Below are 17,241 nucleotides of genomic sequence, written 5' to 3' on the forward strand. Positions count from 1 at the left end.
ATTTTATTTTTTATTATCTTGTTTACTTCCAAAGTGGCACTAGTTCTTATCTGAAACCTTGTTCCAACTGTGTACGTAATTGTCCTTGTGTGTCTTAAAATCTGCAGTGCTGTGGAAATTCAGTTTTCCTTTAAAAAAGCAAACCTTACGCGGTGCATATTTATAACATCACTGTCTTTTAAAGCAACGATATAACCATGGCTTAAATTAATATTAAAACAAGAATTAATAAAAGAAAGCCTAAATGCATTAAAGCCCAAGTTTTGAACAAAGTTATTTACACTAAATTCTTTAGTGTATTCATATTAATACTGCCTTAATTTTCATTTTTTAAATATCAAACAAGTAGCCTGTAATCAAGTTGGACTTTAATATCACACTCTTAGGCAGTGGAGTATAAGCCACACATGCAATTTAGTGTTCTCATTGTGAAAGGTAGGAGGGCTAGCTCTCCACTGCACACTTATTTTAAAATATGTTTTTGAAAGGGAAGACATACTAGGATATAAACTGTGTGTTTCTCCCCAACAAAATAGCTATACTTGAGCAGTAACAAAATATTTTAAAATTATTTGTATTAGTAATGGGTTAATGTGTAAATTTTATGCTGTAAGCAGAAGGTGTGTGACACTGGACAGCACAGTAGAGTTTCTTGATACTAAGTACTGTTCTTGTGTCTTGATACACTGTCAATGACATCACTGAAAAATAAAGACTTTTTCTGCTCTTTTTAGAAGCACTGTAGAAAAGGAAGGGAAGTGCTTCCCTCCCCTTTTTACATTCACCAGGGAATTTGACTCAAAAAGCCTAGACTGTTCTATAGTTTGTTACATTTAGGAAGAAAGCCAATAATCTTGTTATTCTGAGCTTCCTTGGATAAAGCACAGCATTTGGTGAACACATCACTTCTTTCCCACAAAATACTGGTATTTTTATGGTGGTAAGAGTGACAGGGAAAAATGGCAGGGGAGTGGTTCTGGTCCTTTTTCATACCTGCTAAGCATGATTTCACTGAAGTCACTGAAATTGTGTTGGTGCAACTTGGACTAGAATTGAGAGAAAACATGTCTGTGTTTTAAAACATCTTTGAATTATTTCCATCTGCCTAATGTCTACCAATAATAATTATATAATAGCAAGAAATAATCCAATTTGATAGTCCTTTTGTTGAAACATTGAACATCAGCCTGCTGTGCAGAGAGGGTTGGCTTGTCACATACTTCATCTTCAGTGTAGATTTAACAAAGCCTATGAGAAGCCTGTTATATCAAACATGAAGTCTGTTGAAATTATTCAGTGAAATTTTTGGGGTTGATTTTGCTTGACCAGTGATAAAAAGCATAGATGTTATTTTCCCCTCAAAGACAGTACCTTCTACTGTCTGTGAAGCTGTACGTATAGTGGATATTCATAGAGTGAAATCTTTACTCCACTAAAGTGAGTAGGAATGTTGCTACAAAACTGCATTGAGAATGTGTGAACACCCCAGAAGATCACTGTGGGTTGCTGTGGGTCATGTAACAGTACAAAAATTACCCTACATGAAAAGTTATCAATACTGAGAAAAAATATATAAACTGAGAGAAATTCCATGAAGTGTGAATTGTGGTGACATTGTGAGGGGTATTTTATTCCTAGCTTGGTGTATTCACTATCTATCAATCTGTAAGAATATTTGTAGTAGGACTGCCATTCTCATCAGTATAGTGAAATGCTAGATTATGGCTTGATCATATAAATTATATAGGCTGATTTAGATGAGTTGGATTCTTATCTGAAGACTACTGCAAGTAGCAGAAAATGAGATCATAGCCTTGAAAAGCAAAGACTGTATCTCTTACAAGAGATTACATCCTAGGAAATGGTCACTTACAAAAAGGCCATTAGCAACCCTGTTTTCATCTGAATAAAAGTTTTCATTATGTAGCATTATCATTCAGAGAAGTTATTTTCTCCTAGTCAGATGTGCCATGCTGTTGTGTTTCAGTATGTAGGTGACATGCAGAGACAGAACAGTTCTGTCTGTTCTAGTTCTCCTGTTTCTCTGTGGTGAGAGGTTGGTGTCAATCCATCTTGCAGTGACACTTCAAACCTCCTTTCTTCCTCTCCTCCCCCTTCTCCAAACTACAGCACTGCCTTTTTCTATTCCTTCTACTTCACAACCTGCAGCACATCCTCTGTTCCTGTGTTGTGAACAACTCTGGGGATGAGAAAAGAAAGCCACTGAATGCAGTCCACTTTGTAAAGGTTCCTTCCTCTTCCAAATGTGGACTGTCACACTGGGTCACTAGAGGTGAAGTGCACAGGTATGAGCCAGATACGTGAAAGTGGCATGGGAGGTGTAAAGCTGATGGATGCGGTAAGTTCAGTTGTTTTCCCAACTGCTTTGACTTCATTTGTGTAAGCATTGCCTTGGTCTCAGGGGGGATATACCAAGATAGGAATAGAGATGGAAATTGGGACAGGAAGGAAAGATCTCAGGAAGACAGCAGTTTGTGGTCTGGTTGTGCAAAATCTGGTTGTCCAAAAAAAGGAACAGTTTATTTAAAACACCTGTATAATCCTTGAACATGCAAACCAGAAGCTGTCAAGTAGGCTTAGGGAGGATGTACTGGTATGTACAAATTACATACGAGTTAAAGCTTTCTTTGGCATTGTGTTTTGGTTCTCCTGTAGCACAAAGTAAGATGTAAAATTCTGGAAAACAGATGGCTTCAACTGTGTGTATCTGTATCTATATCTAATCATATAATATTTGCCTTAGAAGTGACTTATTTGAAAGCAACTTGCTGAACAGAAATTGCCCATTAAATCTAAGAATTTAAACATGATTTTAGAAGATTTGTGGGCCTCAATCTGTACAGAAGCCTAACTTGCTCTGAACTAAAAAATTATAAAGTATCTTTGTGGCTTTTTTGTGCACAAATGTTTTAACAGCTGTGATAATATCTGGGTGTGTATAAAGGTCAGTGTCTTAGTAATTTTGGAGGGGTTCGGGGCTGGTTGTTTGGGGGTTTATTGTTGTTGTTTCCAAAACAAATTCCCCAGCTCTAAGGCATATTTATGGTTAAATGTTGAAACTGTTAAAGTTTTGCTGTTAGCTGAAGCCAAGAAAGCCCACAATAGCTAAGAAAACCTCCTCCACACCATTTAAAGAAAACCTTCTGAAAAACCCAGAAAGCTGGGGAGGTGTACTGAGTGGGGCAGAATAAGTGGGTAACTTCTAGTGGTGAACAATCCAATAAAAGTCATTGAGCTAATGGGTGCTATAATGTAATGCATATGTAGTATATCCTCATAATCCCTTGGGTATGACTATGAAATTTTATGAGTCTTGAATGCTAACATCAGATGATATTCTCTTCAGCAAAAAAATCCATATTAGTTGGGGAGCAAACCACATTGCTTTTCCTTGAAAGATATTTCTCTGCTTTCATACCTGTTTCTGTTTCTAGAACATTCCTAAAGGTTATATCTTCTTAAGTTCATCTTGGATGTGGTGGGAAATGGACATGTATTTTTGCATCAGATAATTTCTGGTGAAGCATCAGATCACAGATTCCTACCCTAGTTTCAGACTAAAGAGCATGCCTTCCACAGGCAAAGCAATAAACTGTGGTTTTCCCTGAAGTATTCATGAATAGTATGTGGATATTATAACCACTTCTTTTAGCAGTCTCTCTGCAGTTTTCTTTATTAGAAAAGGGCTATGATTCATTTGACCACATACCCACTTCCTTTTATAGCTGGTGGGGTGAAGTAAGTGGCTAGAAGGAATAACCTGTTTTAGAAACAGGTTTATGAACTTCACTGGTTTTGAGTGAAGTGACTTAGGTAGCTGACTCTTGAAGGTGTGGGTAAAGGTATGAATGGGGTTCAAGACACTTAAATTTAGGTGTCTATGTGTATGCACATTATTTAATATCCTGTTACACTCAGTGGAGCCATGAGAAAGTAGTTCTGGTGGTGGTTAGCTGAATAGCTTTTTTGTGTATTCAGCTGAGCTGATTAGTTCTCCATTGAAAATAAAGGGACATTGGGTACCTGACTTGCATAGCTGGTACCATTAAGTACCTCACTTACATACATGCATACAAGACACAGACCTTTAGGTTTTCACCTTTAGTGGCCCATATGTGAAACTCTGGGGTATGCAGCTTCTATCTGGACTTCTGCTGCTAGTCCAGTTGGCATGGATGACTCTCCTAAGTTCTGTATCAAATCTGTCTGTCCCAGAAAAGCTGTCTCTGATTCCTGGGACATTTCAAACAATACTAAATAATTCTCTATAGGAAACTAAAGAGAATTAGTGAAAATAGATATTTATGCTTGATCAGATGAGTTGTACCTGGGAAACATACTTAGTGTTGTAAAACATACAAATCATGGTTGTGCTTTTCTGGTGCAGTTGTTTCATGGGTCTTGAAGATGTGAGGCCATCAGTATACTAGAAGTTTATTTTGTATAGCCTAATAAGTAATAGCACACCTTTTTGATTTTTAGAACCTTATCTGGAAAGTCTGCTTTGTAAATCCTCAAGAGGATTCTGCTGTGTATTGATGAGAACTCAAGTTAAAATACGTAATAAATGTACCTTTATGTACTAATATGTACCTTTCTCTTCCTGAAAATACTTTTTTTTTACTTTTGACAGCTTTTCCCTATGTTTCTTCTTGTACAATGTTTTTATATTTCTCACTGCCCCACTCCCGCCCTTCCAGCCCTCAATTATGCGCCACAGGTTTCTTCCTCAAGTCCTGGATTATTACCCGGCTCCATCTTTTAAAAAGCTTTCTGAAAAAGGAGCTTGTTTCTTATGGTCATTTATGATTAATTCACAGCTAACTTCTTTTTTTCCTGTGATATGTTTAGGGAAAGTACAAAGTTGTGGCTTTTAAACTTTACCTGTCTCTTCCAGCTTCTGCTGAAGGCAGCAGAGTTTTTAACAGTTGTTGTGACAGCATAATGAACAGCACTTTTAGTTACTGAGGTTGCCAGTACTGTCCACACTATTGGCACTACCAATCTCTCAATCTCTCCCTTTTTAAATTTTTTTTTATTTTTTTGAGAGTGGTGTGATGTGTTTAACTGTAAAGACTTTAACCATTTCTACTCTAAATTGCTTGGCATGTGAGAAGGACTCCATTCTGTTCCTATGCCTCATGGTGACCTTCCAATTTCATCTTCTTTCTATCTTTTCCAAAGGCTATGGAGGCTGGACAACACCTCTCCAGTTTGATCACCGCTGTTCTGAGTAGTCCTTCTCTTGTTCCGAACTGATGGATTTTTCTTCCTTTTGGCTTGGAAGAACTTATATTTTAGTCTTTAGCACTGCTGGCATAATTTTCCCTGTATGGTTTTTGTGATGCACATGCAGGTAGTTGGATGAGTTTTAGCTAATTAGCAGTTTGTTCTATTGTCAGTGCACTTGCTGCCAAGCAACATACACTCCTTAAAAAATTGATCTGGAAAAATAACATGGAATTTTAGAGACAGAGAGAACCGAAGTAATGTTTTTCAGGTACTTCATTCTTATGAACAAACATTTTAAAATCTGAAAGAGGTAGAGGAAAAAGTCCTCTTGTGTTTTGGTTGTGTATATGAAATATCTTCTAGGGCAACATATTCCCATATCTCCATTATAAAACCAGTATAATGGCTGGCTTGGTTACAAAGTTGGTAAGTTGATAGTTGAATTTTTACAACTTGGCACTCTGCCACAGGTATTCTAGCAAAACCCCAGATGGCACATAAGCTATGAGCTGCTAAGGCCATCTTTATTTTCTGGAGATCTAAGACTTAGTGCTCCACTGGAAGATGTTAGGAGGATCTAACATCTTTTCTAGAACTAACCAGCAGTTTTTTCTATGACTTGGCCAAACAGGGCTCCATATGGGGCAAGCCTGCCGTGACTGGACATCTTGATCCCCAGAAGATAGCATGGAGTGTTTAAGAGCAAGGATAATTTTATTTCATCATATGCTTTATCTATTCAAGTCTTAAAGATATTTTTAAAATGGTGCTTGAGAATATTTCAGATGTTTAAAATCTGTATTTTGGTCCAGTTAGGGAAGGCTGTGTTGCAGCGCCATGAGTGCTGATTCAGAGATTTGCATGGGGAGAAGATGTGGTAGTGTCTTCAGTGACTGCCATGCACCCTCTTATCCTGTGTGAATGGATTCGATGTTGCTTATTCATAGTGAACAGGTTGAAGATGACATTAAAGTACTGGAAAAAAGTAGACATTCCAATTTCAGAATTTGTCAAATAAAGTTGGGGGGAAAAAAGCCTCAGTGGGTGTAAAATTATTCATAAACAAGACCAGAAAAATGATGGCATTCTCTTTCATCCTAAAAAGCATTTTTTCTGTTTGTGTGTCTTTTCTGGTTGATTGTGGACAGTTTATATTTTAAAATGAGAAGGCATCAGACAAAAGTACCTGACAGCAAAGGTGGTGGATTCCACAAAATGTGTAATTGTGCTGTGGATGCTAAAATTACATAGAAGTTCAAAAAGAAAGGGGGCAGGTTCACAGCAGATATGTCAGCTGAGGACTGCTTACATAGAAAATGACAATATCTGGCTCAGAAGGTGAATAAGCTGAAAATTGATGGAGGTTGGGAGAGTATTTCTGGGAATTATTATTATGGACTTGCTTTGTTCTAGTCCTGATTTCAAGGCATCCCTTATTGGCTGCTTTTGGAGACAGGATGCTTGGGTAAGTGGGTTTTTTTAGCCTCATATGCTAGTATTGTTTAGATATGAAGTGGTTTTGCTAGTTACTATTTAATTTTTTTAAATTAAAAATATAAAACCCAATTTGAATGTCTTGTTGGAATGTCTTCCTGTTGAAGTTTTTTGTGTTTATTTATTTCTAACCATAAATTACCAGAGAGAACACTTAACTGCTAGTTTTTGCTGTCTTTTAGACATTAGTTCTAGTTCAAGGTGTACCCATGAACAAAATGTAATTGCTTAATCAAATGTTTAGTTAGAAATCTCATCACTGCATCACATATATTGAAGAAAATCTATGGTTTGTTAAGCATGGAAGAATGTTTTCATTTATGTCTCAGGAAAGATTGCAGATATTAGATGTTACACCTGTGATGGACAGTATTTTGACAAAGATCTGCCTTGTGTTATACCTTCTGACAGACTGAATTGACTGACTTGGGCAAAAGAGTAGGGCTGTGTTTCATGTACTGTACTTTTGGGATGCCCCCCTTAACTTTGTTCCTGGCTATCAGAAACCTTGAGTGCCTTTTTTTTTTTTTTTTTTTGGCAGAAGAGACAAGCATATTTTAGAATGGGAAGATAATGTAGTGGATAAACCACTGAATGGCAACTTCAAATACCGTTACTGAATATTACTTTTTATACTATTTGATTTTTATTTTGGGAAAAAAAATATATCCCTGCATTAGTTTCTCTATTATCAAAGAAGTTGTATGAAGAAACCAATTCTTATCCTTGAGGTATTAGGTTTTGTGAAGTGCTTCACAGAAGAAGAATGGTGGATAAGTGGGTCCTTGTATCTGACTGAATTAAATTTAGTAATTAGAAGTGCCAAGAGCGAAAACCGCTGCAGCCTTTAAGGTAAAATCTACTCTACTGACACTAGATTGCATGAGGAGCTGTATAATTTTAGTGACTTTTCATTTTATATGTGTCCTTAGATCAGTGAGTATTATATAGAATTGTGAGGAGCACTGTGAGAGGCTGCTGCAGCATATATTGGAAAAAAGCCTTCAAAGGAACTGGCTGTTTCTTCTCAATTCACTGGCATGGAGAGTAAGAGCTGTTTTTTGGATTAGAGGAATAGCTGACCCAGACAGCAAAAATAGAAGATAACTGTTGTTCAGGCTAAAGTTCTGATTAGAATGGATGGCCCCATCTTATGCTTAATAGAAATAGGGTGACTGGAGCATTTCTTATGAGGACAGACTGAGGTAATTTTTCAGCCTTCAGAAGAGATGACTGAGAGGGGACCTCATCCATGTCTGTCAGTATCTGAAGGGAGGGTTCCAAGGGGATGGAGCCCAGGCTGTGCTGAGTGGTGCTGAGCAGTAGTAGAAAAGGCAATGGGCAGAACCTGATGCACAGGAAATTCCACCTGAATATGAGGAAGAACTTCTTTATGTTTGGGTGACTGAGCACTGGAACAGGTTGCCCAGAGAGGCTGTGGAGTCTCCCTCACTGGAGATAAAGAACCATCTGGACATAGTCCTGTGCCGTGTGCTCTGGGACGGCCCTACTTGTGCAGGAGGGTGATCCACGTTACCTAAATGAGGAAGCTTGATCCAACATATATTGCACGTAAATAGCTAAAGTTCTGGCACACAGTTCTTGCTAGCCATTTGTGCACTTCTATGTGTTTCAACTGCAAAGTAAAAGTGTAACACAGTAATACTAACACAGATTCGGCTTTGGGTATTTTAGATCTATCTAAGTCTTCAAGTCTGATGGCTTGAATAGAACACTACTGTTCTGCCATCCTCTAGCCTTGAAAAAGTAGAAATGGTACTTGACTTAATTATTATTAGATTTTTATCTACCGAAGTAAGTTCCCGAGTGGGTAAATGTTTAGATTATATGTGCTCTGGGGAAAATAGACAGTATATCCAGATACATGGCTCACCTAATTTGGCAACAGATTACTTCATAGAAGATAGTTGAGTGTTTGCTTTGCAGTGCTTTCTAGTAAACACATCTACATCATAGCTAGGAGTTTAGAGTTTACCTTACAGGGAATAATAGGATATTGAAAATTAATCTGGGCAGCTGAATCTAAAAATTGTTTTCTCTCCCTGAAAGTAATCCCTTTCTAAATTCATTAAGTGCCTACTCATGTTAGCATTGTGCATGATGAACAAGAGATTTGTATTACTCTTATCTTCCTACCTTTGTGATTTTATGAATATTATAACATTTCCCTTGCCACACCTCCGAAATCAAGACTTCCAGCCTTGTAGTGTTTCCTCATACAGTACTTATTCCTTTTATTTTCATTCTTTTAATTAGCCAATTTTGCACTTTTTAGGTGAAGACTTCATGCAGTACTTGAGATGTGCTTTTACCAGGGGTAAAATGAGGTTGTTCACCTGTAAGTGAAGAATTATGTGCCAGCTTCCATATGAAATAACTGCCACTTCTCTATCCTTTTTTCAGGTTATTGATGAAAAACTTGAGTCAGGCTGATCCCAGAGGTGCCCCCTGCTTACCTATTTCCATGTTGGAGAGTGGTTGTTACCCATGTTTGTTTCCTATCCATGAAGTATCTTTTATTCCTATACATTTGGATAGGACTTCCTGTATAATATTGGATACAGAATCTTGTCCAAAGCTTCTGGAAAGTTCAAATACATTAGTGTCCAGTGGATCCATTTTACCATGTGCCTGTTGATGTTGTTAGAGAGCTGTAGCAGTTTGTGAGGTGAATTTGGTTTTACAGAAGCCATTCTGACATTCACAGTACACACTGAGTATGTGCTGAGTGATTTTATTCATCAGTATAAACTCATTCTCCTGCCTTGCTCAGGGTGCCAGTCAGACCTACACTGTTCTTAGTAACTGTGGACTGGAAAGATACTGTTGCTATGAACTGTCCTTTGTTAGTGCCTCTTAAACCTGTACTGTTCCCCTCCAGCCTAACAAATGAGAGAGACTGCAAATAAAGCATACATATAATTCACAACTTGTCCTTCAGAAGTTCACATTCAGCCTGGTGTGTGGTGGTAACTTGGTAGCTGTTTGCACAGGTGCTTTAGGTGTGCTGTGGTTAATATCCTTTCCCTCTTTCTCACCTTCCTCCATGTAGTGATGCTTCACATCTGTTGAATTGTTTCAGCCTATGTGAAGCTGCACAAGGGAAGTCACAGAGCTTTTACCATTTCACCTTTATCATTCACAAGACTTTGCAAGACTGATCCCTTGCAACAATTTGAAACAATATAATATGGGAGGGCTTTAATTTCTTCACTTTAAATAAAAATAATCAGACTGTTTCAAAATTATAGTAACTATTGTAGTCAGTGTGTTCATCAGTGTTTTGTTTCTTACAGACAAGAGAGTTTGATGTGGATAACCTGAGCAAGTCAGAACTGCGAATGCTTTTGAGTGTAATGGAAGGAGAACTAGAAGCACGAGACCTTGTGATCGAAGCCTTGCGGGTAAGTTGTTTGTTGTGATTTGCTTTTAGGCTTTTTTTATTAAATTCTCTTTTGCCACTTCCTTTATACTATACATAGAATATTGTTAGTGGAAGAATAAATTGTGATTTTTAAAGTTTTAGGTTGACTAAATCTCAGTAATAACAAAATATGTTCTTGTTTAGTTGTAGCCATTTGGTAATTATACATAATTTTGGTCTAAAATACCAACAAAATTTCAAAGAGGTAAGTGAAAAACCTGTGAAACTCCTTCTTCTTTAAATTATTTTATTTTCTAAAGTCTTTTATTTGGGAAAGAAAAGGATAACTTCAAAAGAAAATGCAGTCCATTTGTAATTTGTTCTAATAGGCTATATTCAGTCATACATTCTATTCAGTGCTTTCATTTTCAGTGAGATGGAGGTAGGGACAAAAATCAGGTGGGCATATCCACTTAGGGAAATATTTTTTTAATAAAAGGTGAAATAAGATACATGCTCTTAACAGCACTTACAAGTATTTGGTTAGATTTTTATTGTTAGGCACATGTGAAAGTTAGTTTTCTGCTTCAGGAGATTGTACATTTCCGTCAACTAAGTTGCCTTTCAGACTGCAAACAAAACTACTTAATTAAAATATGATTTTTTATGCCCATATTGATTTTAATATTGATCTGAAACAAAAGAAAATTTAACAGAGCTGCCAAACAGATGCAGATGTGGGGGAAAATAGTATTCTGTGGGTTAAAAATATTTATAACTTCTTGGCTGAATAAGGGGAAATTGTACTCTTTAATGTATTGAACGTCCTGTAAAGCAAAACCTTAATGTAATAAAATACATTTCATGCTAATTTTTAGTAGTATGTATAATGATTATCAAGTAGTGTGGGAACATTTTTCACTTGAAATGTCACAGTAACAATGGTAAATGCATTTTTATTAAGTTGTTTTATGGTTGCTTCAGATCATCTGTTGCAAATGGAGCTTTAAAGTAGCTGTCATTGATGTACATAAATTAATAATTGAAGGCTTTATAGGTGTAAATCTCTCCTATAAAATGTAATTTTCATTTTGTAGTGACAATAAGGAGCAATATTTTTCTGGAGTATTACTGCACTTTGAACTTACTTTGTGTTTGGCCTTCAGCTACATTCATGTGTTGAAATGTACTGCCTTTTTATCTATCTGTTTGACAATTCCATGGCTCATTTTCCTGGACTAGGAATTTCATTTTCCCTGTCTGCCAGTTAAAGTTTTGTAAAAGTGAAAGTGCGCACAGCACATCCAGAGTCTCTTTTTTTGACTCTTTGAACTTTGAAGGAATGCAAATAGAATATTCAGTCAATTTTTTCTAGTAAATATTCAGGAACAAGCTACTGCACTACATATAAAAAAATGTATGAATTGAAATTGAGCAAAGTGGAAAAAAAGAGGGGAAAAAATTAAAATGCAGTAAGTGTTTAATGATAGTAAACATTATATATTCAGTGTACTGTGGTCCCAGGAGGAAAAAGTCTATATCAAATTCACATGCACCTGCTGAAATGGGCTTTGATGATTAAATTGAAATTGAAATATAAAAAGTAGCTCAATTTCACATAAGGTGAAATGTTGAAAGTGGGGAGCTGGGATATTTTTGTTTGGTTGTTTTTTGGTGTTTTTTTCCTCCTGCATCTCAATTTCTAGATTCTCTAAACAAGCTCTGTGTGTAGCTCAAATCTTCCTGGCAGCTTGTCTTTAGCTGTACTAGTACTGGGTAACTTGGAAGCCATACCTGCTGAAGAACTGTAGGCTGATGTGTTGTAGTATGATACTTTTGGATCTTCTGGCTTCTTAGTTGGGAAGCCACAAGTCAGCAGTATTAGCAGCTGGATTCTCCAAGCAGCACATAAAAATAAACTAGTTAGCCAAATATAGAAGCATAGAACAAGAGAATGCCAGTGGAATTGTGTCAGATTTGGTACTTTGATTTGCTGCAACAAATAGGCATACATAGTTTGCATATCCTTAAAGCAAGAAGAAAATGGTTTTTGTGTAAGGGGAAAGGCTAACATTATTTCAAAAAGAGATGATGGTCTGTTTCAAAATTAGGAAAAGTTAGTGAGTGTGTTTTTGTGCGCTGGGGCAGTTGGCTTGTTGTGGAATTTTTGTAATCCTACTAGTAGTTCAGAGCTGTTTCAAAGCCCAATTTCTATGATAGGTCAAAGCCTGATAATTTTCAACACTATACTAGAGAATATGTATTTTTCCTTTCCTCTTAAGTAATCTTAAATGAAAGGCCAGCAGTTTGAGATTATGTGAAGAAATGTTGTTAAATTAAATGGTCATCCTGAGGGTTTGGATGGGGAGGGAAGATAAGTTTGGTTTAAAGTGTTGATTTTTATTAAGGTAATGGAATTTGTGCCACATAATAAATTAGAAAGAATCAAACCTCATGTCATGTATAAAAATTAACGCTTTTTTTTGTGCCTTTTTTCATAATGTGCAGTAGAGTTTCCACTGGACTTTATATAAATTTTAGATACTTTCAAGACTGCTTTTGAAACTAACCAAAACTTCAAGAAGAAATCTGTGAGAAATATGCAGATATTTACTTCTACATTTCCACAACACATTGTTGTTCCGTTATAATATGCACAACTGGTTCCTGCTTGAAATAGTTACAGTAATTATCAATCAGTAGCTAGGCAAGTTCAGCCCTCTGAAAACCAACAGACTTGGAAAAGTAGACCTTTGTGATGCTTAGAGTCAACTTTCTGGGTCTCCAAGTCATAAGTTACTTTACAGTGGAGAAGAGCATCAGGATTCACCTCAGAGGATCTTTGTGTAAATCTTTCTCATTAGTGCTCTGATTTTATATAACTACTACACCGAGTGATTTTTTTTTTTTGAATCTGTAATTTCTGTATTTTAGTAGCTTCATGATCATGGTTGTGCTGCACTTAAAATTAGCTTCAGATTACCATTTAAATCATGAAAATTTTTTCATTAATGAGAAATAACTTGCTGATTAATTGCTATTGAGAGTCCATATAGTTCAAAGTGGAGGGAGACTTTACTGTAGTTGCTGCCTGCATCTGTCTCAATTATCCAAGTAATCTGTCTGCCTGCAATAAGGGGATAATTTATTCCTAATGTGGAGGTAATGTGGCCATATAGTCAAAGCATAGGTCTGGCCTCCCACAACTGTGATCTCAAATACAGCATTCATTTGTTATTTTTTTCTCCAGGCAAAAAGTGGTTGGTGTGGCTGTTTATTTTCTAGAGGATTTTTTTTTTTTTAATGCATTGACCCTCATATGAGGAATTGATGTGGTAGTAATAGCTATCAAGAATAGAACTGTAGATACTAAGTACTGCTTCTTGTTGTAATTGACTCATAAAGTTAAATCCTTTGTAGGTTATTTTTCATCTAAATTTTAGAGCCCCATTCAGTTGGGATTTCTGTTTATTGTAAAAATACATTTATTTGCTTATGTAGATTTCATTAGGTGGTAAACAGTAAATTCAAAATGTATTGCTTCTGTGGTATACATTATTTAATGTGAACAAAAAAATGCAAATTTTTACCATACTAGATTTTTTCATATACCACATTGCATGGATTTAGAACAACTTTATTTGATTGTTGAGAAAAATCAATGAATTAAAAAAAAAAGTCTAGAAGAACTACCAGTACCAGCAGTGGATATATTTTTGGTTAATTAAAATTGACTGCAATACCAATGAGCTTTCTCTGAGCTTTAGCAAGCTCCAAATCAGGAGATTCTGTATATGTGCTGGCTGAGTTAGGAAGACAATATATGAATGGCAGCATGAACTTGGTTTTAAGTGTTTCTTCAGGGTTGGAAAGCCCTACTGTATTTAATATTTACTGTAACTTCATAAGACATGAAAGCTTATTTTATTTGTATGTGTTTGTACCAACATCTGTTTAAACTTCACCCAGTTTCTGCAGAATCTGACAAAATGCTAAGCATTTCAAAAATAGGTAGTGCCGTAAAACCAGGCTGCTGAGTAAGAAAATTCATACTGTTGTTAGGGCTTTAGTTGAAGGGAAGGCAGAGATTTGTGCTGTCCTTTATTGAGCACTGTACAGGAACTGTAGAGTACAAAGTTAGGGAAAGTCAGACTTTGCTAATTTAACTGCTCAGAGGATTTGAGTTAGACTATCTAAATTTATATAAAAGATAAGAAGAAAAACAATCTCTGCTGTAGAAGCTAGCTCTGCCTGAATTTTATCTCCCTGAATCTAAGCATTTTGACAGGCTTGCAGCTTAATCAATGGAGCTACAAAGAAATCATAGTTTCTGTGTTATATCCAAGTAGAAATTCTTGTAAGATAATTCATGACTTGCCTTAGCAAAAGTATATGAGTTCTTAAAGCATTTTGTAATGAAGGTACAAATATTAATGTAATAAAATAGGTAGGTCAAAAGACAGAAATGAATGCATCCTGTAAGAATACCTCATACTCACATTCAAGTTTAGTAACTCATTCTATTAGCTTTATTTTAAAATCTTTCAATTTAAAAATGTAAGATTTAAAAACAAGGATAAACAGCTTTTAAGAGAGCATAGTGATTACTGTGTAGATTTGCACAATGTTTCTTTGACATAGCTAATGCATAGTGTCTTGAATGCCAGTTTTCAGGTTCCAGCTCTCCTGTTAGCATTTCTGGGATATCAATTGGCTGAGAAATTCAGTATTTTAACACAGGTCTTCCCAAAGGGAGGATCACAGGAGGCTTACTTGTTTTAGGATGATAAGATTGTTTCAGGAATCATATGTAGTTTATAAGATACTGGAGTTCATAATGATAGAGGCCATTTTTTACATATCTGAGTGTGTGTGAATGAACTGATTGAGTGAACCTGCCTTAGCATTCTGATTAAGAACATGCTCTTGAAGAAACTGTCCCTATTGTCTCCACCTAACTTTGCTTTGATTCGCCTCACAGACTACTCTTGGACTGTGTCAGCTGAACTGACAGCAGCTAGTCCTAAGACCTCCTTCCAAAAAGTAGGACCTTAGGCACATGGAGTCTTTTCCTTCCCAGAAGGTGGATTGCATTTTTGCTTAAGCTAGTTTGCTTTCAAGTCCTGAGCTGTGCATTGTGGAAGGTTTTTATTAGTAAACTTGTCATTCAATTTTGACCCACAATGATCAAACACTGAACAGTATAGTTTTATTTTAATCTCATTGAAAACATGAACTGTTTTGATGACAACTGGTAAAAGTAGGTGTATTTCTATACCACTTTTGCAATTCAGTAAGCATATGTGTAGATGGAACAATATTTAAGACACCCTGAGTCAAGTATAGTTTATCACAATAGTATACTGTATAATTATGTTAGATTTTTGGTGGGTAATTGGGAATGATACTGGAATTTCTTTGCAATATGCGTGGCCTTTCATGCTCAGCTCTGCATTTTCAGTAATAAATAGCCTGTTCCTTGGAAAAAAAATAGTTGCAAGGAGAGTTGTAGATACTTGCATATAGTCGTAGATACAAGCTATACTTGTCTACTTTGACCTGTCTGCTTACCAGTGAGTCCTGTCTAGCTAAAGGGCTTCCTTCAGTTTACCAAGACAGACTTTTTCCTACTGTAGGCTGAGATTTTGGGTTAAAAAAATTGGATTTATCAGTTAGAATTTCTATATCCTTTTAATATTATTTGTTGTCTTTTGCATCTTGTCATGGGATGATACTTGGTTTTGCCTTGCTCTGAAAGTTACACATTAAAATAAAGTTATTACCAACACAGTATCTGTCAGTTGTGTATAAATAATTTTTTTTTTATCCTCAACTACTGCACAAAGTCAGTAAGAATTGTACTATAAGACTTAGGACTTCTAGAATTAATTTTGGGGTTAGAAGGGAAGAAATCTGGGACTTACCAGGGAAAAGGGAATGCATCCTTGTAATTTAGTTTTTCTCAAATTGATTGATAGGAAGAAAAACTGCACATAAAGTGTAATCTGTCAAAGGGAGCTATACATACTATAAATTACAGACCCTTACCTTCAGTAATTGTTCTAAGTTGGGAATCTAAAATGTGAATTCAAATTTCTCCTGTATGTATGAATCCCATGAATCCAGAATGGAGTAAGAACATGCGGAAGGTGGCTTTGGAGGTTACTGGCAGGCAGTAAGGCAGCCTGTTTTGTAGCCAGGTGTCTTGGAAAAATTAAAACTTCTTACAAGGAGGAGAAGAAGATATTAAACTGTGTGTAACAGAAGGTTATTGTTGTAGACAGTATGATGGCAGTTGTTGGTCTTGGTGGCAGAAGTGAACCATGAAATAGAAGTCAGATAATGCTTTATTTGCATTTTCATTTTTGCATATTGCAATTTCTTTGCATAAAAATTAATTTGTGCTAAATATTTGGGAGCTAATAATCTGCAGATTGTCCTTGCTTTTCTCTGCAAATTATGACTTTGTTCATCTGATCATTACTTTTGATTTACTGAATTTAATGATGGTTGTGTATGCATTTTCTCTTCTCTTAAATATAAGTTGTCTTTACCTGTCCAATGTGTCTGGTTATGCTTAGAACTTTTACTGTCCTAATAAGAGTTTAATGTGCTTTTCTGGATGGGTTGGTCAAAAACTAGTATTTCATTGTTGCAAGCTATTTAAAATTGATTTCAAGGAAATTATGAAGTATGGATAAACCTCAGACAAGTCAGTAGATGAAATTTTTTTATAGTATTTAGTTTGAAACAGTTTCTGTTCAAGTTTTAGAGTAATGAGGCATGGTTGTTGAACCTAATTGAAAAGGCATTGTTTTTTACAGTCTTAATGTTCAGATTTTGGTTTGCCCTTATTTGATAATGGTTTATATATTCTGTTACTTTATATTGTATTGTATTTACTTTTTTTATACTCTTTTTTTCTGTGTAGCAGTAATTATGTAAGGGTACACTTTGTTATGAATAGAGCAAAGTCTCACTTCTTCCAAAAGATGTTGGGCTTGTGGCAGCAGCAATCCCCAGACTAATTAACTTTGATCATCTGAGTGATCCTGCTATTTTGACACGTATAAAGTCCGCTTCTAGAATTTGTTGATAAAATAAGTTTC

The 17,241-nt window shown here is 36.0% G+C and overlaps 1 protein-coding gene across 1 annotated transcript in view; it reads left to right on the forward strand.

The window, feature by feature from the left end:
* Positions 1–17,241, forward strand: part of CTTNBP2 (cortactin binding protein 2) — a 127,461-nt gene that overhangs the window by 51,732 nt on the left and 58,488 nt on the right. Inside the window, 1 exon segment of the mRNA XM_086887023.1 lies at positions 10,065–10,172. Within this exon segment, the coding sequence (XP_086743149.1) occupies positions 10,065–10,172 (108 nt within the window).

Source organism: Cyanistes caeruleus, chromosome 4 (genome assembly GCF_971803275.1).
Source record: "Cyanistes caeruleus chromosome 4, bCyaCae1.hap1.1, whole genome shotgun sequence".
NCBI lineage: Eukaryota > Metazoa > Chordata > Aves > Passeriformes > Paridae > Cyanistes > Cyanistes caeruleus.